Source organism: Cucurbita pepo, chromosome 6, assembly GCF_057944985.1.
Source record: "Cucurbita pepo subsp. pepo isolate OVF chromosome 6, ASM5794498v1, whole genome shotgun sequence".
Lineage (NCBI taxonomy): Eukaryota > Viridiplantae > Streptophyta > Magnoliopsida > Cucurbitales > Cucurbitaceae > Cucurbita > Cucurbita pepo.
Genome location: NC_141803.1, coordinates 9,681,976 through 9,706,466, shown reverse-complemented (window position 1 = coordinate 9,706,466; position 24,491 = coordinate 9,681,976). Strand labels below are relative to the sequence as shown.

Sequence of the window (24,491 nt, the reverse complement as noted above, 5' to 3'; positions counted from 1 at the left end):
ACTTTCTCTCTTAATTTCTTTGTTCTTTGCTAACCAATTCACTACCATCGAAGGATCATTCATCCAAACCCCAAAAATTATGGTCAAGATAACGAATGCTCTAAAATCTAAAAATCAGCTCATTGTTCACTGCAAATCTGGCAATGATGACTTGGGAGTCCACAAGCTGACACCTTGGGCTAGCTACGTCTTCAGTTTCCGTCCAAACTTATGGGGCACGACATTATTTTACTGTTCCTTCCAATGGCCTGGCTCGTTTCATTACTTCAATGTCTACATAGATAAGAGAGATAGATATAATTGTGAAAGTAGTCTATGTACGTGGCATATGAGTGAGAAAAATGTCTGTATGTTCAACTATAAAACCGATAATTATGATATTTGCTACAATTTGCCAGGTAAAACATCCATCTATCCATAAATTTCAAAGTTTGATTTTAATATTGAAATAAATAAATGTTTTTGATATGTTGTTTCCGTGGGATTTTTTTTATAAAAAAGCTTGATATGATTAGTACGAGTGACATATAGACGATGTTAATTACCTATCGGCATAAATTATAATATGAAAATTTGTTAACTTATTTTGGTCATGATTGATAATCAAAACAACTATATGATAATGCGATATTGCATTAGAAGGATTTTGACGTAGGGTAAAGCTTGGAACCTAAAGCAAGTTAGGACGAAAGGAACACCTAAGGGAAACACCTCAAGACTAAAGACCCTTCTACAACCCTCTAAGAAATTCATTATGAATCTATGACCTTCTAGAACAACTCATGCTTGTTATTACAATAGATTCATATGTTTACGAATGCATGCTACAACTTATGCCTCGAGGAATTATGAACATTAGAAACTTAGAAGATTGAGAACCAAGAACAATACACTACAAGCTCTACAACTACCAAAGCAAGAAGAATGGTAGGTACCACTAAAGGATAAGGGACCAAGGTCCTAAAACTCAAAAACTCAAGAAAAAATCCTAAGTCCTCCCACGGTACAACATGTTCTTGACTCAAAATACGCTGTAAGTATTCAGATTATGCTGCTTGGAATGCATGAAGTCTTGGGCATAGGTATTGATGTTGTAACATAGGGCAAGCACTGAATGCAGGATTTCAGACTACGCTTCTTGGAACGCATGAAGCCTTGAGCGTAGGTATTCAGACTATGCTTCTTGGAACGCCTGAAGCCGCTTAGAATACGCTGGGTGCAGGATTTCAGACTACGCTTCTTGGAACGCATGTAGCCTTGAGCGTAGGTATTCAGACTATGCTGCTTGGAACGCATGAAGCCTTGGGCATAGGTATTCAAACTGTATCATAGGGCAAGCCCTTGATGCAGAATTAGAATACATCGTTTGTTACGTAAGAAGCCTTCCATGGATGTAGGTTTTCAGACTATGTTACTTGAAGTGCATGAAGCTTTGGAGATAGGTTTTCAGAGCTTGTCGAAGGGCAAGCCCTGAGGCGTGGGTTAAGACTGTGTCGCTTGGAACACATGAAGCCTTGGACACAGGATATCAGGTTCATGTCTAATACCGTAAATCATCAAGGCAGAGTGTAGGAGAAAGAACCAAGAACCGAACAAGAACTTAGAAAGTACCAAGGACGAGAGAAAGATCATGGACTAGAACGTGGATCAAGAACCAAGAACCAAGAACCATAGTACTAAAGCCCTTAAAAGATAACAACGGTTTTAGAATCCAAGGACCAAGATCGTTAGGAAATATCATGATAAGAACTTATTAAGATATAATATTTGGAGAATATATTATAACAATTAGTTATGGAATATATCTTAGATATTCGTAATTCGTTAATATTTTTTCCATTATGATTTGCTTAGTAGTATATTTTATTTTATTATCAAGATTTAGTTAGTTTATATTTTTTCTTCTTTTTAGGTATTAGTTGGTAGCTTGTATCCTATTTAAACGTTGTGAATATTAATGAAGATTGCTCTTTCGATTCCAATTCTATTTCTCATTCTTAACATTGTATCAAAGAACCGATCTTGGTGTTCTTAAATATCAAAACTTTATTTATGGTGGAATCAGCCAAATCGAGCTTCAAAATTTCGGATGTTGACTTAACACATCATTATTATAATGATCACTCTGATCATCCATTATATTCTCTTGTTCCAATCAAATTAAATGGAACAAATTATCAATCCTGGTGTCAATTAGTTCTGCATGATCTTATTGCCAAAAAGAAAATTGGTTTCGTTGATGGCACGATTGAAGAACTGTCTCAAGATGCAAATTCAACCGAATTTGAACTCTGGAATCAGTTCAACAGTATGATAATGTCTTTGTTAACTCATTCAGTTGAAGCAGATATCGCTGATGGAATTATTCACGCCAAGACAGCTCATCAAGTGTGGGTTGATCTTCATGATCAATTCTCACAAAAGAATGCTCCAGCAATTTTTCAGATACAAATGTCGATAACAATGATGTCATAGGGAACCATGGCACTGTCAGCATATTTCACCAAGCTCAAAGCACTCTGGGATGAATTAGAAGTGTACCGCATGTTGAACATAACTCTCTGTGGGAAACACTTGCACTCTTTATTAAGACCAATCGAGAAGAGAATACAAGACACTTTGTAGAATGCTACTACTTTATAATGCTTGGAATTTCTTGGGATGAAAAACTAGGTAGGGTCGAGGGGTATTATACCCTAGGCAATCTAGACCTAACAAATGTAAATCTTTTTTCTAAAATATCGAGATCTCTCTCCTAAAACATCTAGTATATTTCCTAAAATCTCTACTAAAATAAATAGGCAATGGGCTAGTACAATTATTGGGCTTGACTCTATCGGGCCAGTGATAATATTTTAACACTCCCCCTCAGCACTAGTCCTAAATCGCCGCACCATTTTAAGCTGACAGAGAAAACTCTCATGTTAAGCTAAAAGAAATACTCGGTATGTGGCCCCCACTATTGCGGTTAGATGCAAACACATACAATCATGTGTAGGACTTATCGTATAATTCTATATTTCTTAGGTGTTCATACTAAACGAGTTACTGGGATGTGTATTTACTGTTGTACAAACGGTCCACACGTGCGAGTATGAACCCACCAGTCGGTTCGCACACCTCCGGGCCCCTTTCATGGTCAGGCGAGCATTCTCTAGAGCGGTTGATGTCGAACACCAGCTAGGCATAGCGACCGTCGTAGCATTATGATAAACATGATGATCATTTTTCTGCCTCGTAGTGTACGTGTCTGTATCATCGTAAAATAGGGGTATTCCTGGATGCATGAATGCACAATGATGCATGAGAAACCAACATTTTTATTCATTATCATGTAAAACAACCCCTTCCATTTTTCCTTCATATCATAATCTTTATCATAGTTTCCTTACATAAATTGCGGTTGTGCATTATGTCCACACATTTTTGTCGTATATCATTCATATCATGCATCATGTCATATCATGTCATATCATACATACATCACATCGTCAGCATATCATGTACTATATCGCCAAACATGTTATACAATAACATTTATCATATCATTAGTACGTCATCATATCACGTGTCATAACATTCACGTATCATCTCATAGTCACGTTGTATCACGAACATATCATGGACTTATCATCTCGTAAGCATATCATAGTCATATTGTTTTGTAAACACAGCACAGTCATATCGTTACATAAACATAACCTAGTCATATTCTTTCATAAACATATCATGGTCATATCATTTCATAAACGTATCATAGTCATGTCATTTCATAGACATAGTCTTATCATATCATTTCATAAATATATCATCGTCATCTCATTTCATAAACACATCTTAGTCATACCATTTCATACACATATCCTAATCATATCGTTTCATAAACGTATCATAGTCATGTCATTTTCTAAATGTATCCTAGTCTTATCGTTTCATAAACATATTCTAGCCATATTGTTTCATAAACATATCCTTGTCGTGTCGTTTCCTAAACGTATCCTAGTCATATCGTTTCATAAACATATCCCAGTCATATCATTTCATAAAGATATCTTAGTCATATCGTTTCATACAGACACCATAGTCACATTGTTCCGTAAACATTTCACACGTATCAAGCATATATCACATATAGAACCACGAGGCACATGTCATGGTACGGACATCAACTTTTAACCAAACCGTTAGTAAGGTCACTTACTGGGTTTGCATTAGTGGGTGTTCTCCTTACACTCGAGTACAATTGACTATGTGAATTTTAGATCCAGACCTTAAGGAAAGTGCTACATATTAATTTATGCCATATTACTCGGTTCAAAACTACCAAATAATCTCTTTTTTTACAACTATTGTAGGTTACCACTACTCTAAAAGAGTTGAGTTTGAGTTATGTCGAGGTTGAAAATGAAAAATGTTGTCATTTGTTAATCAAAAGTGAAAATAAAAACTCGTACAATTATGCTATAATTTTACTTATGAACATTCCTTGGAATACCATATTCACAATTGAGTCCTTACTTAATAGTCAATTATTATTATTCTCCCCGAAGAAAGAAATTCATGCGCTGTTCTTAAGAGCCTCAGCACTGTCTCCGTTTTCCTCTATTTCATCAAAGTAGTCCTCTCGAGCATTTCCAGCCAACATTAGGGCAACCAACCAGAAGAGGGATGAATCAAGGGATAGAAATGCATCCCCACCCCGAAGACCAGTCATAGCGGTCGGGCATGCTGTCTCAAGATTGGGATGGACGTTGCGAGTCAAGTGAATTTGCTCGGTGACCGTAGGCCATACGAGCAAAGTTATAGCCAATCCAATAGTGAACCTGCAAACACAGAGGTAGCTTGATTGACGACGTTTCCAAATCACTTTTTAGGTAACAGTTAAGAGTAAAGGATGTGATTTGGAAAGAGAAGTTACAGGGCAATGTTGAAGAAAGTAGAGAAAATTGTGCTCTTAAAAAAGGCACCTCGAGGAATGGATTTTCGTTCGTAAGGATAGAACAAAGAGAAGTATCCTGCAATTGAAGAAGCAAGAAAAAACGCAAGGGAAAGATATCCGAAGGCCATAGTTGGGTCCTCTGGATACTGACAGATAACGGTGCCTTTGCCTAGGATGGGAGTTCCAGATGCAGTCTGCCCATAAGCAATCACGACAAGAAAGGATAGTGACCATCAATGAGGGAGCTTGGAAAATTATATGATATTGCATTGGTTGGGAGGTTCTCATCTTGTTGTAATTGTTTCAAATGCACAAATATCTACCCAATAAGAATCAAACAATTTGTGTTAGTGAAAAAAGTGAGTAATTGAAGAGTTGATAAGAAGATTTTATTATGAAGAACAAGAATGCTTAATATACAGAGAGAATACAAAAAGATATTTAGAAAATCTACTTAAAATCGGCTGAAAATCGGGTAACAAACATGTAAACAAATCAAAAACTAAATCAACTCCTAGCTATAAGGAGATTTAATAAAACACTAATTGACAGCAATCTAAACAAACCACGTGATCTTTAACCTTCCTTGTTTAGATGTTGTGAACTCCAAGCTTTTTCCTGAACACCACCTATCTTACTCCGATGATCTTTCTTTTTAGAGGTCGATCAACCAACTCCCTGGTTCTGTTTTTCTCGATCATCGAAAGCTCCTCCTCTGATAGGTGCATCATCAACCAAAGCATCTTGTCGTTCATCTTCAGACTCTTCTTGTCGTTCATCTTCATACTATTATAGTCGTTCATCTTCAGACTCTTCCCGTTACACTAATGATGGTACGGACGCGTACATTCGATATTATGTTCGCTATGATATCATGCAAGCCCTCCTTGTTTCTGTGGTGTCCGATATTGTATGTCATACGTATCCGACCAAGCTAGGCCCAGGGAGTTCGCATGCGAGCTCGCCTGGTGGGCCCACAGTCACGCATGTTGGCCATGCGTGGGAAAGTACCATGCATCCACCCTGCCCGGGCAAAGCAAGGGCCTAAGGCCATGGGAAGGAATGGAAGACAGACCCCTCTCTTGTTTACTTTTGACACTTGTGCTCAGTATGGTGGTATGCATATCTTAGAGTCATGAATTTGGAATTAAATATGTTTTTTTGTTGGTTTTTTTTTTTTTTTACTTTAATTAGGAATTATGTCTATTTCCTATAAAAATTAATTTCTATATTATACTTTTACATTTTTAATTCAAAATTAATGAGTTCCAATCATATATTTTTTAATTTAAAAAATACCACCCTTCTATTTTTATTATAAACAATGTAACACTAATAAAAAAAATTAAAAAGAATTAATTAATAATAACTAATTCCTTCCCTTACCAACTCTCACACAACTCCAGCCCTAGAATACTCAACAAACTACTTATCACAAAACCATATACAAAAAGAAAAGAAAGAATTAGAAATAGAAACAAATAGGTTCGTTTATTTATATATGTTTGGGTTATTACCAATCAACTCTTTTCTTCCATTACACTCTTTTTCAACTATAAAAAGTGAAACAAATCAAGCACAGACTTGTTCATACCCATCTCTTTTTCTCTCCCATTTCAAGAATATGAGTTTATTTTCAACACTTGCACTTTCTCTCTTAATTTCTTTGTTCTTTGCTAACCAATTGACTACCATGTAAGGATCATTCATCCAAAACCCAAAAATTTTGGTCAAGATAACAAATGGTCTAAAATCTAAAAATCAGCTCAATGTTGGCTGCAAATCTGGCAATGATGACTTGGGAGTCCACAAGCTGACCCCTTGGGCTAGCTACGACTTCAGTTTTCGTCCAAACTTATGGGGCACGACATTGTTTTACTGTTCCTTCCAATGGCCTGGCTCGTTTCATTACTTCATTGTCTACATAGATAAGAGAGATAGAGATAATTGTGAAAGTAGTCTATGTTCGTGGCATATGAGTGAGAAAAATGTCTGTATGTTCAACTATAAAACCGATAATTATGATATTTGCTACAACTGACCAGGTAAAAAATTCATCTATCCATAAATTTCAAAGTTTGATTTTAATATTGAAATAAATAAATGTTTTTGATACGTTGTTAAAGATCATATTTAGATCTTGAAAGAAAAAAAAATCCTTATCATATTGTTCTTAATAAATTCTTATCATTAGATCATTTGCACGTTTCTTTGAAGATCAAATAAATTTCAATTCTCATTTTTTCCTAAAGCATATAAATCTAGAATTGTTGTGTTCGATTTTTACAACCATTCTTTGTCCCTTATTTATTTGTTCATTCCTTGTTTTATTTTGTTGTTATTTCATAATTAACTTATCTTGATTGCCTTGAATAGCTTGCTACCATCAGAATTGCTTTACCCATATATTAATACCTTGATCATAATTTAGTCACTTTCCCAAACAACCTAACTTTGTGTGTATAAACACGAGTGTCCCTGAGTGTAAAATCAGTGAGTTGAGTGTCTGAGGTCCTAAACATATTTCACTACTGTTTGTACAATCATGAACCAAGACGAGGAAAATGAAGGGGAGATCAATGATCTAGATGAAGAAGTCCAGAAGAATGAGGAGAAACTGGAAGATGGTATTCATTTGGCACTTATTACAAGAAGACTTCTTAAAACTCAAGTTATGGAGAATGATGTTGATGATCAAAGACACAACCTATTTCACACGCAGTGTTTAGTCAAGGGGACTGCTTGTAGTCTTATCATTGATAGTGGAAGTTGCACCAATGTAGTAAGTACTATGTTGATCAAAAGGTTGCAAATTTCAACTCAAGATCATCCGAAACCTTACAAGCTCCAATGGCTCAATGATAGTGGAGCAATGAAGGTAATTTCCCAAGCTTTAATATCTTTTACTTTGAGAAAATATAAATATGAAGTTCTTTGTGATGTGTTGCCAATGCATGCTGGAGACATATTGCTTGGCCGACCATGGCAATTTGACAGGAAGGTTATGTATGATGGCTATTTGAATAGGTATTCTTTTGTAAAAGATGGTAGAAAAACCACTCTTGTACCTTTGAGTTCTGCAAATGTATTTGCTGATAAATTAAAGTTGGAGGAAAGAAAGAAAGAGTTTGAGGAAAAAGAGTTAAAAGAAAAACAAGAATTGAGTGGAAAAGTAGAGAAAAATCAAAGAGAAAAAAAGAAGAATGATAAAAGAGATGAAATTGAAGAAAAAAGAAAGAGAGATAGTTATTTGGTTACCGTTCGAGAGGTGAGAAGGTTTTCACAAAAATCAATCTTTGTACTTATGTACAATGGAGGATTTTTGGTCTTTAACTATAACAACTAGGCTTTGCCTAATGTTTTTCAATCTCTTTTACAGGAATTTGAAGACATGTTTCAAGATAAAGAAATACCTCCCATTAAAGGTACCGAACATAAAATATACTTTATTCCAAGGATTGTCATTCCTTATAAGCCAGCTTATCGAGTCAATCCAACCGAGACAAAAGAAATTCAAAGGCAAGTGGAGGAGCTCATGGAGAAAGGCTATGTATCAAATATCGATTTTATCAATCTCTTATATTCATAACACTTCGATACGTAACCTAACCTTAACGTTTCATGAACATACCTTACTTCTATCATTACAAACATCCTTCTCATATCCTATCTCAAACATATCATTGAATACATCGTACCATAAGTATTATCATACAATTCACGTATTATAACATATACATATCAAATCATAAGCATATCGATCCATAAACAATTTGCACATATCAAAATATATGACGCGTGCAAAACCACATGACACGTATCAACATCAAATATAATCATGCTGATAGTAAAGCCACTTAACTGATTAGCTTAGGCTGATGTAACGAATTTATCCTTAATGAAAATTCGATTCTTTCCATTGAAATCCAAGTCAATCTATGTGAGCCCATGACATCAGTTTCAAGTTCGAATTTGTACACAATTATTTATCTAATTTAAAAGTAATTGATATGTTTATCATCTTTTTATCTTATCAATAGACTTAAAATAGTAAATCTATCGTATTTAATTTTGTTTGTATCGATAATTCTTTTCGTATTTAATTTAAAATGTCTATAATGATACAATATAAAAATTATATATTAGTTATATATGAATGTAAAATAAAAATTAGGTCCCAATATCTCAGAAATTGTAATTTATAGGCTGTCATATTTAAAATTATTCAAATTAGTTGACCATTAAATTTTAGCTGAATGACTAAAGTCTCACTAATTAACATGTATTACATCTTTTGAAAATATTCAAAGTCGCATAAATTTTATAGAAACTTTCGTATTTATGTCCATGATTGTTAAATTATAAAATGTTAACGAGTGATGTAGAAATAAAAATTGTGTTCATGGGTAACAAGAGCTTTTGAGTAAAAGGTAAAAAAATCTTATTATCAAAGTTTTAGATTAAAAAGATTCTAAGACTAAATTATTCTCTTTCACGCCGATTATTAGAGTCCGTTGTCATAAAGGTGGATAATCTCATTCGATAGAAGACAGAAAATTAATGACCTCATTATAATACATCTTTAGAGACCCTAATTAAGCTTGCTACTATCACGAGGCCTCATAATAAATTTAATGGACTTTTAGGAGATGTTGCTGGATTAGGGCCAGTTGGTACACGCCTATGAATTCCTAGACCCAATGGAGGCGTTTCGAGAGATGTTACTGGATTTGGTCTAGTTGGGACACTCATGCCTAAACTTGAGAGAGGGCTTTATATGAGGAATTCCCACTAAACCCTTCCTCCCCACTTGGTGGAGCTACAAGTTGCAGTGGCCATACTGCGTAGTCCTCCCCTTCCTCAGTTCTGTTGTTGTGATTGGATATGAAAGTGATATGAAATATGTTATGGTAGGAGATGTGTGATAAATTAACATGTTTATGATATGATATACTGTGATGCGATATGTTATGGTATGAGATGTATATGAGGAGATGTTATGTTAAAAGTTTGGAACGTTACGTTATGTCTTTTAAATTTTATGTATACAACATGATATGAATGACATGAAATCACGATAAATTGCATGAAATATAACCCTGTTAGAGTTATGTATGATACGAGAATTGAAAAGTGATATGATATTTACGAAACGCTAGCGACGTTATATTAAATAATAATGACAATGGAAAAATATTGGTACCTCATGCATTATGTGTGCTCGTGCCTTGGGGGATACACCTATTCCACCACCAGGGTACGAACGCGTACACCACTATGCAGGTGAAGTAACATTATGTTTTACATAATGCTGCCGTGACGGTTACTAATTCTAATGGATGTCCGGCATGGGGAGCTACCAGAGCAAGCAGGCTGACAAGAAAAGGGGTCCAGCGGTGTGTGAAATGTCGGTGTGCCCATACTCACAAGTATGGGTTGTAGGTAGAGTATATGGTACACATCCAAGTTGCCTATTAGGATAGTGTCGTAGGAAAAGAGACTGATATGATAAGTCTCACCATTGTCATGCATTTAACCCCGATAGTGGAGTCACTTACTGAGTATTTCTAAAAATACTCAAGTAACGTGCTACCTCTATTTCAGGTTAAGGCAAGACATTCCTGTACGGCTGACGACAACATCGCAACTCGAGACCATGACACATGCATAGGGTGGTCGTATTATTTTCTTAGACTTAGCTAGATTAGGATGCTTTTAATTTAAACGTTTATTTATTTTATTTTGTCTTTTGTTGTGTCGTTTTTAAAAGTGTTTTCAAAACACGTACATCCATGGCTGTGTTTTAAGCTGAAGGTTATGTTTTATGAAAGTTTAAATGAAGTATTTCCACATTCAATGTTTATGATATGTATACAGTAGCAACCTTAAATTAAGTAGAAAATTTCGGGTCGTTACAGAATGCTTAGAAAATGCATGATAAATAGATGTTGTCTATTAAAACTATACCGACCAAAATTTTTCTAGTTAATTTAAGGTCGCCACTATATACATATCATTAACATTGAATGCAGCCATGGACTTACGTGTTTTGAAATCACCTTTAAAAGACGACACAACAAAAGACTAAATAAACGTTTAAATTAAAAACATCATGTTCTAGCTAGCCAAAGTCTAAGAAAATAAATACGACTACCCAATGCATGTGTCATGGTCTCGAGTTGCGACGCCGTTGTCAGCCCTACCATAATGTCTTTCCTTAACCTGAAACAGAAGTTCCACGTGACTTAGTATTTAAATAAATATTCAGTTATTGACCCCACTATGGGGGTTTAAATGCAAGAACATGCAAATGTAATGACAGGACCTATCCATTCAGTCTATTTTCGTACGGTACTATCCTAATCGGTAACTTAGATATGTATCATATACTCTACACACAGTTGATACGTGCGAGTATGGACTAACCAGTCAGTTCGCACACCACTGGGCCACTTTCCTTGTTGTGTGAGCATATTCTAGAGCTATTTAGGCCGGACACTCGTAAGAATTAGTAACTGTCACGACAGCATTAGGTTAAACACAATGTTCGTTTTCCTGCCTGACCGTCGCAACATTATGATAAACATAATGAACGTTTTTCTGCTTGGTCATCATAGCATTATGATAACCATAATGATTGTTTTCCTGCCTCGTAACGTACACGTCCGTATTATCGTGAAGGGTAAAGGGTATCCCCCAATGCATGAGCACACAATAATGCATGAGGTCCCAATATTTTTCAATTTTCATTATCATTTAATACAACCCCGCTAGTGTTCTGTACAAATCATATCGTTTTTCATATCATTTCACATACCGTTTATCATATCATTTATCATATCTTTCTACATACGTCGAGGTTGTATTTCATGCTAGTTCGTCGTTTTGCATGTCAATCACATCTATCATTCAAATTACATAAATATATCATATCATAATGTTTTTTTTCAAAAGAAAGAGAAACGATGTCGGAAACATCGCGGGAAGAAGAGAGAAAATCGTTGAAAATCGCATCTGAAATCGGTTGAAGAAGAAAGGATCTGTCGGACCAAAACTGGATACCCGCAAAACATTAAATTCGACGGCCCAACACGATATGTGTCACTCATGCAAACGACCCATATCCCTTCGGTCCATTAAATCTGACGGCCCAACATGACATGTGTCACTCATGCACATGGCCCATTAAATTAAATTCGATGACCCATGTGTCATTCATGCATACACCACACACATATAGATATACCCCTTCGGCCCATTAAATTCGACGACCCAACACGCGTGTCCGTTTCGTAGTCCACGACGCATCGCCTCTCAAAGGCGAAACGTGTCGCGCAATAAATTAACGGCCCTTCGGCCTAGTAAACAGACAGCCCAACACGCGTTCCCTCGCGGCCCAGCCTCACGACCCGCACCTGAGGACACGACCTGGAGTCCGTGCCTCGACCCGGAACGCCAACTGACACGGGCATCCTCCCCTACAACGACACGCGTTGCGCATGCAAATGCGTCCTTTAGCTTGGTATAGACATGTAATATATCGTTTCCTAGGTTTTCGACCATTTTGAACAAATTTTTGACCTTTTGGAAGGTAAATAAGGTAAGTATATCACCCTATCTCTAAATTTATATTAATTTATGATAGATATGTTTGTTATTAACGTAAAGAAGATGAACGTTCTAATAGGAGTCAACTCTCAACAACCTTTGGAGCAGCTCTCGAGGAACGGGAGCTTACGTTAATTAAATTAGGGAGTACTTCGGCTAAGGCCAACCAAGTAAGTGGTCTTACTATAAGATAGGCTAAAACTTGTTTGAGTTATGATGATGTAGGAGTTGTGTCGTACGATGCCGTATGTTAGTATATGATGATGTATGAGTTAAGATGATGTATGAGTTGTATCATATGATGTCGAATACTAGTACATAATGATGTATGAGTGTATGATGATGTATGAGTTATGATAATGTAAGAGTTATGAGGATGTATGAGTTATGATGTTTGATGATATGCGCAGTATATATATATTTCGATGAATGACATACTTGATATGCTTGATGAACTTTATGGCAATATGATGAGTCTGACGATTGTGTTACGTTTACCTTAACATGATGATGTTTTCCATATTGAGCATGCTATATGATGATAAGTGTCATATTGCATCATGTGGTTAGATCTACATAAGACACAACCCTAACAACACGAAAATGATATTAATATAAATATGTTTTGAATAAACTTAAATGAAAAAGGTAGTTCTAATTTTTTTTTTTTTTTTTTTTTTTTTTTTTTGTTAATTTAGTAAGTTCTGCAATTGAGTCGCTTAAGGAAAAGGCCAAAAGGAAAATGAAAGGCCAATCACTTTCATAGATAGTGGGTTAGAAATGATAGCATATGGGATGACCAATTTTAGCCTTTAGAAAACCTATAAATTAGGTTGTTTTCCCATTGTAAAATGCAGAGTAAGAAGAGCAAGTAGAGAAAGCAGAGTTGTCTCATTTAAGTACAGTGTAATAGAAAAACAGTTTTTTCAGAATTCCTTGTCTCCTTGTCTCTCCCCTCTTGACATCTCCCTCACAGTTTCGTGAGTGTTATTTTCAACAAATTGGTATCAGAGCGAGTCTTACTTTAAAAAAATTGGTATCAGAGAGAGTGTTTATTTTCTTTATATTGGTATCAGAGCCAATGGTGAATATGATGGGACAAATGTCGCTACCACGATTAACGAAGATGAACTAAGAGAATTGGAGCATCCAAATGAAACCTATTCTCGGTTCTCAAGACGCATGGGAGGTGATCGACGAAGGTTTCGAAGAACCAAAGGATACCACGGGTTATACGGCAAAGCAAAACAAGGCGTTAAAAGAATTACGATCAAAGGATAAGGCAGCATTATACATACTGTTCCGGGCTGTTGACGAGTCAGGCTTTGAGAAGATTGTCAGGGCAACTACTTCAAAAGAAGCGTGGGACACTTTAGAAAAAGTGTTCAAAGGAACCGACTGAGTTAAGCAAGTGCGTCTCCAAACTCTGCATGGCATGTTGGAGAGAATGAAGATGAAGGAGTTAGAAAATGTATCTGACTACATTACGCGCGTAAAGACCGTGGCAAATCAACTAAATCGAAATGGAGAAATGTTACCCAAGATGCGAGTTGTGGAGAAGATCTTGAGGTCGTTAACCAACAACTTTGAGAATGTTGTATGTGCCATAGAAGAGTCAAAGGACTTAGCGAAGTTCTCAGTCGATGAGCTCGTCGATTCTCTCAGTCAATGCACCATGTACGTACAGAATCGATGTCCACGTGCAAAGTTAGATGATCAAACACCACAAGAGGCTTGGAGCGGACAAAAGCCTACAATCTCTCATCTCAAAGTATTCGGTAGTGTGGCTTATGCTAACATACGGATCAACAAAGAATGAAGCTTGAAGACAAAAGCAAAAGGTATATCTTTATTGGATATGATGAGAAGACAAAAGGATACAAACTACTTGACTCGATTAGCAGGATGGTGATAGTGATTCGAGATGTGCGAGTAAATGAAGCAAGCGAATGGGACTGGAACAATTCGACGGAAGTCAATATCGAAGTTGGAGAATCATCAGTCGCTGCACCAACAAGTGCACCAACAGACTTAGAATTTCCAATGATGAAGATGAACCACGACAACCCAAAATGCGATGTTTGCGAGATTTGTATGACTCAACAAATGAGGTACACCTTGTATGTCTTCTGGCAAGTGCTAAAAATATCAGCTTCAAAGAGGCGGTACGAGACACGAAGTGGCAAACTACTATGGATGAGGAGATTAAAGCGACTCATCGCAACAACACATGAGAAATGACAGAATTACCGGAAGGAAGTTAGCCCATAGGTGTGAAGTGGGTATTCGAGAAAAAAATGAATGCTTAGGGGGAGATTGAGCGGTACAAGGCGCGACTTGTTGCGAAGAGATACAAGCAAAAGGCGGGAATCGACTATGCCGAAGTGTTTGCTCCCGTCGCTAGAATGGAGACAATCCGATTGCTAATTTTCCAAGCAGCTCAATTCAAATGGCTGATTGTTCAAATGGATGTCAAGTCACCATTCTTGAATGGTGTGCTTGAAGAAGAAGTATACCTCGAACAACCTCCCCGAAACATGAAAATTGGAGAAGAGAAGAAGGTACTAAAACTGAAGAAGGCGCTTTATGGGTTGAAACAAGCACCGTGAGCATGGAATATTGGTATCGATACATACTTCAAGGAGAATGGGTACAAGCAATGCCCCCACGAACATTCACTTTATACAAAGAAGAGTGGAGGTAATGTGATACTTGTCGATCTTTATGTCGATGACCTCATCTTCTCAGGCAACAATGATGAAATGATAGAAGAGTTCAAAAGCTGACACGAGAATTTGAGATGACAGACTTGGGCTTGTTGAAGTTTTTCCTCGGTTTGGAGGTTAAACAAGGAGAAACATGTAGTTTTATATCACAGGAGAAATATGCAAAGGAGATTTTGAAGAAGTACAAGATGGAAAATTGCAACCCGGTATCAACATCAATGGAACCAAATGTCAGAAATGTCGTGGGAAGAAGAGAGAAAATTGTTGAAAATCGCATATGAAATCGGTCGAAGAAGAAAGGATCCGTCGACCCTTTGGTCCATTAAATCTAACGACCCAACATGACATGTGTCACTCATGCACATGGCCCATTAAATTAAATTTGATGACCCATGTTGATAAGAATCACGGTGTTCCAAATGGACCTACTATTGCCAAGAAGATTCAAAAAATCGAACCTCCACGCAAAAAGCTCAATTGATTTCAAACCTGTCGCATTAGCCACTCAAACACATCAACATTTGTTAAAAAAAATCTATGTTTAATTTCATAAATTATGTATAAGTCAAATGATTAATTTGACTTATTCTTCGGGGAGATTAAAGGGGATCGGGAATAAATCCCGTCCACAAACATCTCGAATAAATCCCGTCAATAAACGTCTTTTGTCAGGAGACTATAAATACCCACAATATGTTATGTAAAATTTAGATTGGTGGTTGAATGTAATTCAGATCTCAAATTGAGACGTTTCCCTTAGAAATCCGAGCATCATATTTGCCATTTCTGAGTTTCAAGCAATTATTGTGGTAGAATTGCACCCGAGCCATTCAATCAAGTCTTGATCAAGTTAGATTGTGGAGTGACTCAATTTAGAACAAGGTTTCCAAATCTTGCTTATAGATCTTCGATCCTAAGAGGTAATCTAATTCTAGCCTTATCTCTTGGTTGATCCAAATTTCCTATAAGGAGGTGTTAATTACTTTGATTCAAAGGTTCTTGCTTCAACAAAAGCTTCGATCGTTGGGCTGAGGATTAGGGTTGCCTTATCAGTCTAGTATCAGAGCGTAGGTTGCATCTTTGTGGCCGACTCTAGAATTGATTTTATCTTTAATTTCTGCTATTGTTTACCGTTTCTTTAAATCTGTCATTTATTTTCTTACTGTCATTTCCAACGTTCTTCATTATCTTTCTACTTTGTTCCTAGTGTTCTGTGAAAGATCATATATAGATATTGAAAGGAAAAAAAAAAATCCTTATCATATTGTTCTTAATAAATCCTTATCATTAGACCATTCTCACATTTATTTGAAGATCAAATAAATTTCAATTCTCATTTTTCCCTAAAACATATAAATCTGGAATTGTTGTGTTTGATCTTCACGACCATTCTCAGATTTAACCATCTACTATATATAGCTATTTACCATATATAGCTTTACCGGATATAGCTTTACCGGATATAACCGTTGACCAAGCTATAAATAAGAAGCAGGCTCCATAACCTAACAATTCTCCCACTTGGAGATTAATCTAGCCAACCAGGAATTTCATTCTCAAACGACCATGAGCATCTTCATGGCACCATATCAATTGAGGCTTTGCACAACCTCAATATTCCAACATCAACACATTTTGTCAACATGTTTGCTAGATTCTTTGCACCCTCTATCTTCTCCAAACACATCACCATCTTTCACTAACCTGCAAGTGAAATGGTATCGTCTTCTGTGTTTTCTCTTTAAATGATAGACTGGGTTCTTTCGCCAACTGTATGACACTCTGACTATCTCTATAAAGAATATCTTCGTGCTACTTCTTGCCCATTCTTCCAGATAGTCAGTCATCCATATCGTCTTCTTTCCATCTTCAGCTATTGCCACGTACTCAGCCTCAGTACAACGCATTTTTGAAGCCTAGACGTCCCATCATCCATGGCTTGCTTCTACTTGGTTGTATCCTCCAACTGTAGGGCCTCATCAAAGGGCTCTGGTTCCCTTTCATCAAAAACAGATAGTGTAATGAAGATACATACATATCTGGTACTCTGATAGTACAGGATGATCTTTTCAACACCGATTCAGGTGTCACTTGCTTTACTACTGGTTCCTCTGCAACAACCTCAGGAGTTTGTTAAGTATCTGCTACAAGATAACTAGGTGATTTTCTCCGCAACTCAACCTCAACTCCCACTTGCTTTGTTGTCTTGGAACCTTGCTTCACATCTGGTTCCTCAGCAGTAGTCTCAGGAGTTTCATGAGTATTTGTTACAGATCACTAAGTGGGTTTTCCTGCAACTCAAGCTCAACTCCCACTTGCTTCGTCGAACCTTGCTCCACATATGGTTCCCATTTCCAACCATACTTTCTTCAATTCTCTGGCGGTTCTTGTGAAGCTAACTTGTTTTTGTTTGCTCATAACGTAGTTTTCACAACGACCCACATCAACAGATTTTAGACCTTCTAAAACTTCTTTCGCAGCCAGCCTCTTCATTCCTTTCGCGCTCACATGTTCAAGTCTGTTGTGCCGTAGACTTGAATTGGAAGCACACTCAGCAACAACAACTATGTTCATACACCCTGCAGTGGTGTATAAGGTTTCAGATTTTGAGCCACGTGCTACCACCGTAGCACCCTTCATAATCTTCCACTAACTCTTCCCTAACTTTTTTGCATAACCTGTGCTGTCCAACTGACTAATAGAGATCAGGTTCTTTTTAAGACCAGGAATATATCTGACATCCCTTAATGTCCACTGATTTCCTGCCGGAGTTTTTATGCAGACATCTCCTTTTCCTTTAATCTACAAATCTTTGTTGTCGGCAAGATACACCTTCTCGAAATTTTCAGACTTGAAATTTCGGAACAACTCTTTATTTGGAGACGTATGAAAAGACGCACCTGAATCCAAAATCCAGGATTCAATCGAACTGTTCACGTTGGGGATTAGAGCATCTCCAATGTCTTCTGCGGAATTTATAGAATCATCATCATCTCCAGATTTGTGATTCTGCTTCCTCTTTGGTCTTGTACAACCTGTCCGAAAGTGACCTTTTTCTCCACAATTCCAACACGTTACGTTTGGTCTATTTGGAGATTTTTCTCGGTTCTTTGATTTTGATCGCCCATGTTTGTTTGAGCTCTTTGATTTTCTTCTTCCGCTTCGATCAACACTGAGAACATTGCCTGATGAATCTCCAGTTTCCCGTTTGCGAATACTTTTCCTGAGAACTACATCTCGAATTTCACCAAACTTCAGTTTATCAGATTCTCAGGAACTACTGATTGCGACAGCAACAGTATCCCATGACTCAGGTAAGAATGACATCAAAATTAATGCTTTAATTTCATCTTCGAAATTAATTTTCACCGAACTCAGTTGACTTATGATCATATTGAATTCATTTATATGATCAGCAACAGGTCCATCTTCAGACATCTGCAGATTGAACAATCTTCGCATCAAATTGATAAGGCAACCCTAATCCTCAGCCCAATGATCCAAGCTTATGTTGACTCAAGAATCCTTGAATCAAAGTAATTAACACCTCCTTATACGAAATTTGGATCAACCAAGAGATAAGGCTAGAATTAGATTACCTCTTACGATCGAAGATCTAGAAGCAAGATTTGGAAACCTTGTTCTAAATTGATTCACTCCTCAATCTAACTTGATCAAGGCTTGATTGAATGGCTCGGGTGCAATTCGACCACAAGAATTGCTTGAAACTTAGAAATGACAAATATGATGCTCGGATTTCTAAGAAAAACGTATCAATTTGAGATCTGAATTACATTCATCCACCAATCTGAATTTTACATAACATATTGTGGGTATTTATAGTCTCCTGACAAAAGACATTTGTGGACAGGATTTATTCGAGATGTTTGTGGACGGGATTTATTCCTGATCCTCTTTAATCTCCACAAAGAATAAGTCAAATTGACCATTTGAATTTTACATTATTTATGAAATGAAACATAATTTTTTCTAACAAATGTTGATGTGTTTGAGTGGCTAATGCAATAGGTTTAAAATCAATTTAGCTTTCCTTGCGTAGGTTTGAATTTTGTTGTTGACATATTTTTTTGAATCTTCATGACATTTTTTGAATCTTCTTGGCAATAGGTCCATTTGGAACATCGTGATTCTTATCATCTTCCCAGTCCATTTGGAACACCGTGATTCTTATCATCATCACCTTCTTTCCGTCACCTCCTTCTGAAATGTTTTTGAATCTTCATGACATTTTTTAATCTTCTTGGCAATAGGTCCATTTGGAATACCGTGATTCTTATCATCTTCCCCCTCTTCAGAAGGATTCGTCCTCGAATCAGAAAAAATCATCACCTTCTTTCCGTCACCTCTTTTTAAAATGTTTTGATCAAATCTGCATGCTTCACTCACAAAAATATTAGAAGGAAATTAGTAGGAATAGGAAGCACATTAAGTGTATTAAATCCGTAAACTACTTCCCTACAAAATAAGTCAGCAACATGTTTTGCATCGTCCGTCTTGTTACATGCAATAAAATGAGCCATCTTACTAAATCTGTCTACCACAACAAAAATACTATCTTTACCCTTTTTAGTGTGTCGTAAACCAAGAACAAAATTCATAGATATATTAGTCCAAAGTTCATTAGGTACATTCAAAGGAGTGTACAATCCATTTGGTTGTGATCTAGATTTAGCTTCTTTGCATTTAAAGCATTGACTACAAAATTTATGAACATCATGCTTCATTTTCGGCCAAAAGAAGTGTTCATGCAACATGTTATAAGTTTTATTAATCCCAAAATGTCCCATTAAGCCACCACCATGTGCTTCTTTTACAAACAAATATCTGATAGAGCATTTAGGAATACAAAGCTTACTTTTCTTAAATAAGAATTCATGAAACACATAATAATCATCTACAGCTATTTTTGTAAGAGAAGATGCATAAATAATTCCAAAGTCGTGGTCATCTCGATATAATTCTTTAATATGCTCAAATCCAAGAATTTTTTCATTGAGAGAAGTAAAAAGATTGTACCTTCTAGATAATGCATCAGCTACCACATTATCCTTACCTTGCTTATATTTGATGACATACGGAAATGTCTCAATAAACTCCACCCAATTTGCATGCCTACGGTTCAGTTTGCGTTGACCCTTAAGATACTTCAATCTTTCATGATCAGAGTGGATCACAAATTCTCTAGGGCATAAGTAGTGTTGTCACACCTGCAATGTGCGAACTAAAGCAAACAATTCTTTATCATAGGTAGGATAGTTCAATGCTGCCCCATTTAGTTTTTCACTAAAATACATTACGGGTTTGCCATCTTGCATCAAAACAGCACCTATGCCCAACCCACTTGCATCACACTCAATTTCAAAAGTTTTATCGAAGTTAGGCAAGACAAGTAATGGTGCATTGGTTAATTTATTCTTAAGCTCATTAAATGCATTCTCTTGCCTATCTCCCCATTTAAAAACAACATTCTTTTTCACTAAGTCATTCAATGGTGCAGCTATGGTGCTAAAATCTTTTATAAATCTCCTGTAGAAGCTAGCTAACCCATGAAAACTACGAACGCCACTTGCATTTTGTGGTGTTGGCCAATCCCTGATTGCTTTAACTTTCTCTTCATCTACTTCTACTCCATTTTTACCAACTATGAAGCCAAGAAAGTTAACTTTTTCCATGCAAAAACTACACTTATTAAAATTAGCATAAAGTTTCTCTTTTCTAAGTGTAATCAAAACTAACTTAACATGCTCCACATGCTCATGAAAGGTCTTTGAATAAATTAAAATATCATCAAAATACACAACAACATGCTTTCCTAAATATTCTCTCAAAACCTGATTCATTAAGCGCATAAATGTACTAGGAGCATTAGTTAACCCAAAAGGCATAAGAAGCCATTCATACAATCCAAACTTAGTTTTGAACGCGGTTTTCCATTCGTCTCCTACATGCATTCTAATTTGATGATATCCAGTTTTCAAGTCAATCTTTGTAAATAAGCATGAACCATGCAATTCATCAAGCATATCGTCTAGCCTAGGAATAGGATGTCGATACTTTACCGTGATTTTGTTGATGGCTCTACAATCCACGCACATGCGCCACGTTCCATCTTTCTTCGGCATCAATAAGACTGGTACAGAACATGGACTCCAACTCTCTCCTATATAGCCCTTCTCCATAATCTCCACTACTTGCCTTCGAATTTCTTTAGTCTCAATTGGGTTGGCTCTATAAGCTAGCCTATTAGGAATTACTACCCCTGGAATGAAGTCTATTTTATGTTCAATACCTCTAATGGGAGGTAGTTCTTTAGGGACTTCATCTTGGAATACGTCATCAAATTCCTGTAAAAGAGATTGAAACATACTAGGCAAAGACAAATTATTATCGTTAGAGACCAAACATCCTTCCTTGTACACAAGTACAAAATGGTTTTTTGTGAGATCATTGCCCTTCTAACCTCTCCAACTGTAGCCAAACAACTCACATTCTTTCCTTTTTTTCCAATTTCATTCTTTTTTTCACTATGGTTTTCTCGTTCACTTTTCTCTATTTTTTCACTCAACTCTTTTTCCTCAAACTCTTTCATTTTTTCTTCCAACTTTAATTGATCAGCAAATACATTTGCAGAACTCAAAGGTACAAGAGTGTTTTTTCTACCATCCTTTACTAAAGAATACCGTTTCAAATAGCCATCATACATAACCCTCCTGTCAAATTGCCATGGTCGGCCAAGCAATATGTCTCCAGCATGCATTGGTAAAACATCACAAAGAACTTCATGTTTATATTTTCCTAAAGTAAAAGATATTAAAGCTTGAGAAGTTACCTTCATTGTTCCACTGCCATTGAGCCATCGAAGCTTGTAAGGTTTAGGATGGTATTGGGTTGGAATTAGCAACCTTTTGATCAACATTGTACTTACGACATTGGTGCAGCTTCCACTATCAATTACAAGACTACATGGAGTCCCCTTGACCAAACACCTTGTGTGAAATAGGTTGTCTCTTTTATCATCAACATCATTCTCTGTAACTTGAGTTTTAAGAAGTCTTCTGGTTACAAGTACCAAATGACTCCCATCTTCTAGTTCCTCCTCATTCTCCTGGATTTCCTCTTCAACTAGCTCATCATGGTAACTTTCCTCATTATCTGTGACAACTTGTCCATTCTTGATGATCATGACTCTCTTGTTAGGACAATCACGACTAAGATGACCAATTCCTTGACATTTCCAACATTTGATGTCTCTATTTCTTTCTCGAATCTCTTCATATTCCTCCGCTTTCTCTTTACCCTTTGGAGGTCTCAGCTTTGTTCTTTTTGTCAAGATCATACTTGCCTCCAACTTTGAAATCAATCTTTTCAATATTTGCATTCTTTTTCCAAGTTTTGAAAGTAGTAGACTTTGAAATACCATACCTCTTGGAGTTCTCCTTCTCCCAAGCTAGTTGCCCTTCGATTTTGACAGCAAGGTGTAACAATTCTTGCATATCAAAGTACGCTTGCCTATCCACTTGATGAGCAAGTTGTCGGTTTAACCCACTAAGAAATCTAGCCATTGTATCTTCCTCATCTTCATCAATACATGCTCTATTCATAAGGCTCTCCATTTCTTTGTAATATTCTTCAACACTTTTGGATCCCTGTTGTAAAGTATAGAGTTTTTGCTTGAGTACTCGAGAATAATGCTTAGGAATGTACCTTTTTCTCATTAATGTATTCAATTCCTCCCACGTTTCAATTGGTTCTTCATAATTTCTCCGCCACTCTGATTTCAAAGATGTCCACCATATAATGGCGTAATCACAAAATTCAGCCACATCAAGCTTCAAATTTCTTTCTTCACTGAAATTGTTGCAATCGAAGACATGCTCAATTTTGCTCTCATATTGCAAATACTCCTCTGGATCAAATCTCCCAAAGAAAGTTGGAATTTTTAGCTTTACTCCCCCGACTCCTTTTTCTTTTTCTCTCTCATACTGGTACCCCTCTCAATTCTTTTTTGTGCTAAAATTTCTCTACCCCTTCTTTTGACTCTTCCTCTCCCTCGACCGACATCTCTCCCTCCCCTAGGACTATGTCCCGCTAAAAGGGTGACATTGTCATCTTCTTCATTTTCAACTCTTTCATTCAAGAGTACTCCCTTGAAGATTACCTAAGGCTATTTCAATTCGCTCCATGCGGTCTGTCAATGTACTAATAACTTGTTTCCAACGAGTAACTGTTCCGACCTGTGCTTCTTTCAACCTAGCTTCATTGATCTCCCCTCCATTTCCTCCATCAAAGTTCATGATTGTACAAACAGTAGTGGAATATGTTTAGGACGTCACACGCTCAACTCACTGATTTTACACTCAGGGACACTCGTGTTTATACACACAAAGGTAGGCTGATATGAACCAAGAGACATCAATCATACAATATGCTTCAATGAAGATGTGAAGAAAAGGTTGTCAAAGTTATCAAAAGTTGTTTCAATTCATGCTACATTGAAGAAGAATGAAGTTTGATTGTTGTAAATTTTGGGTGGGTTACAATTTGGAGTAATTTAGAGTTATTGTATTTTAAGACAATTTTAGGTTACATTTACATAATGGCTAATTATAGCCATAAAGTATGAATGTTACCACTCTTGGAATGTCTTTAATAGTTTCATTTTGAGGCTATATAAAGCCATGTATGTTGTATTGGTAAGAAGACTTGGAAAATATAGTAAAAGAAGCATTTGTGCTTTTCTTTAGCCAATGGCTAAGTTTCTTTGCAATTCTATGTAGTTTAGGTTGCATGTAGAATCATTCAAGCTCGACATGATCAATCTTGCTTGTGGAGTGATTCGAATCTCAAACAAGTGTTCTTGCGTTGAGATATTTGATCAACAAGAATCATTCAAGCTAGACATGATCGATCTTGTTTGTGGAGTGATTCGAATCTCAAACAATGTTCTTGCCTTGAGATATTCGATCAACAAGGTAATCCGAATCTTATTTCCCTTGTAGTTGATTCCTTATCATATCAATGGTATTCATTTGGCACTTATTACAAGAAGACTTCTTAAAACTCAAGTTACGGAGAATGATGTTGATGATCAAAGAGACAACCTGATATGAACCAAGAGACATCAATCATACAATATGCTTCAATGAAGATGTGAAGAAAATATTGTTGAAATTATCAAAAGATATTTCAATTCATGC

General features: G+C 36.5%; 2 protein-coding genes across 2 annotated transcripts; both read right to left on the bottom strand.

The window, feature by feature from the left end:
• Window positions 1-4,558: 4,558 nt before the first annotated feature.
• LOC147792286 (uncharacterized) lies at window positions 4,559-5,742 on the bottom strand. The gene is made up of 3 exons (XM_087124836.1): window positions 5,578-5,742; window positions 4,919-5,133; window positions 4,559-4,823 (listed from the first exon to the last, which is right to left on the bottom strand). The coding sequence occupies exons 1-3, from the start codon at window positions 5,740-5,742 to the stop codon at window positions 4,559-4,561; spliced, it is 645 nt and encodes a 214-aa protein (XP_086980962.1).
• A 14,753-nt stretch (window positions 5,743-20,495) lies between these two features.
• On the bottom strand, window positions 20,496-23,588 carry LOC147792285 (uncharacterized). The gene is made up of 5 exons (XM_087124835.1): window positions 23,453-23,588; window positions 22,717-23,200; window positions 22,124-22,673; window positions 21,584-21,638; window positions 20,496-20,935 (listed from the first exon to the last, which is right to left on the bottom strand). Exons 1-5 carry the CDS (start codon window positions 23,586-23,588, stop codon window positions 20,496-20,498), a joined length of 1,665 nt encoding a protein of 554 aa, XP_086980961.1.
• Between the last annotated feature and the right edge of the window lie 903 nt (window positions 23,589-24,491).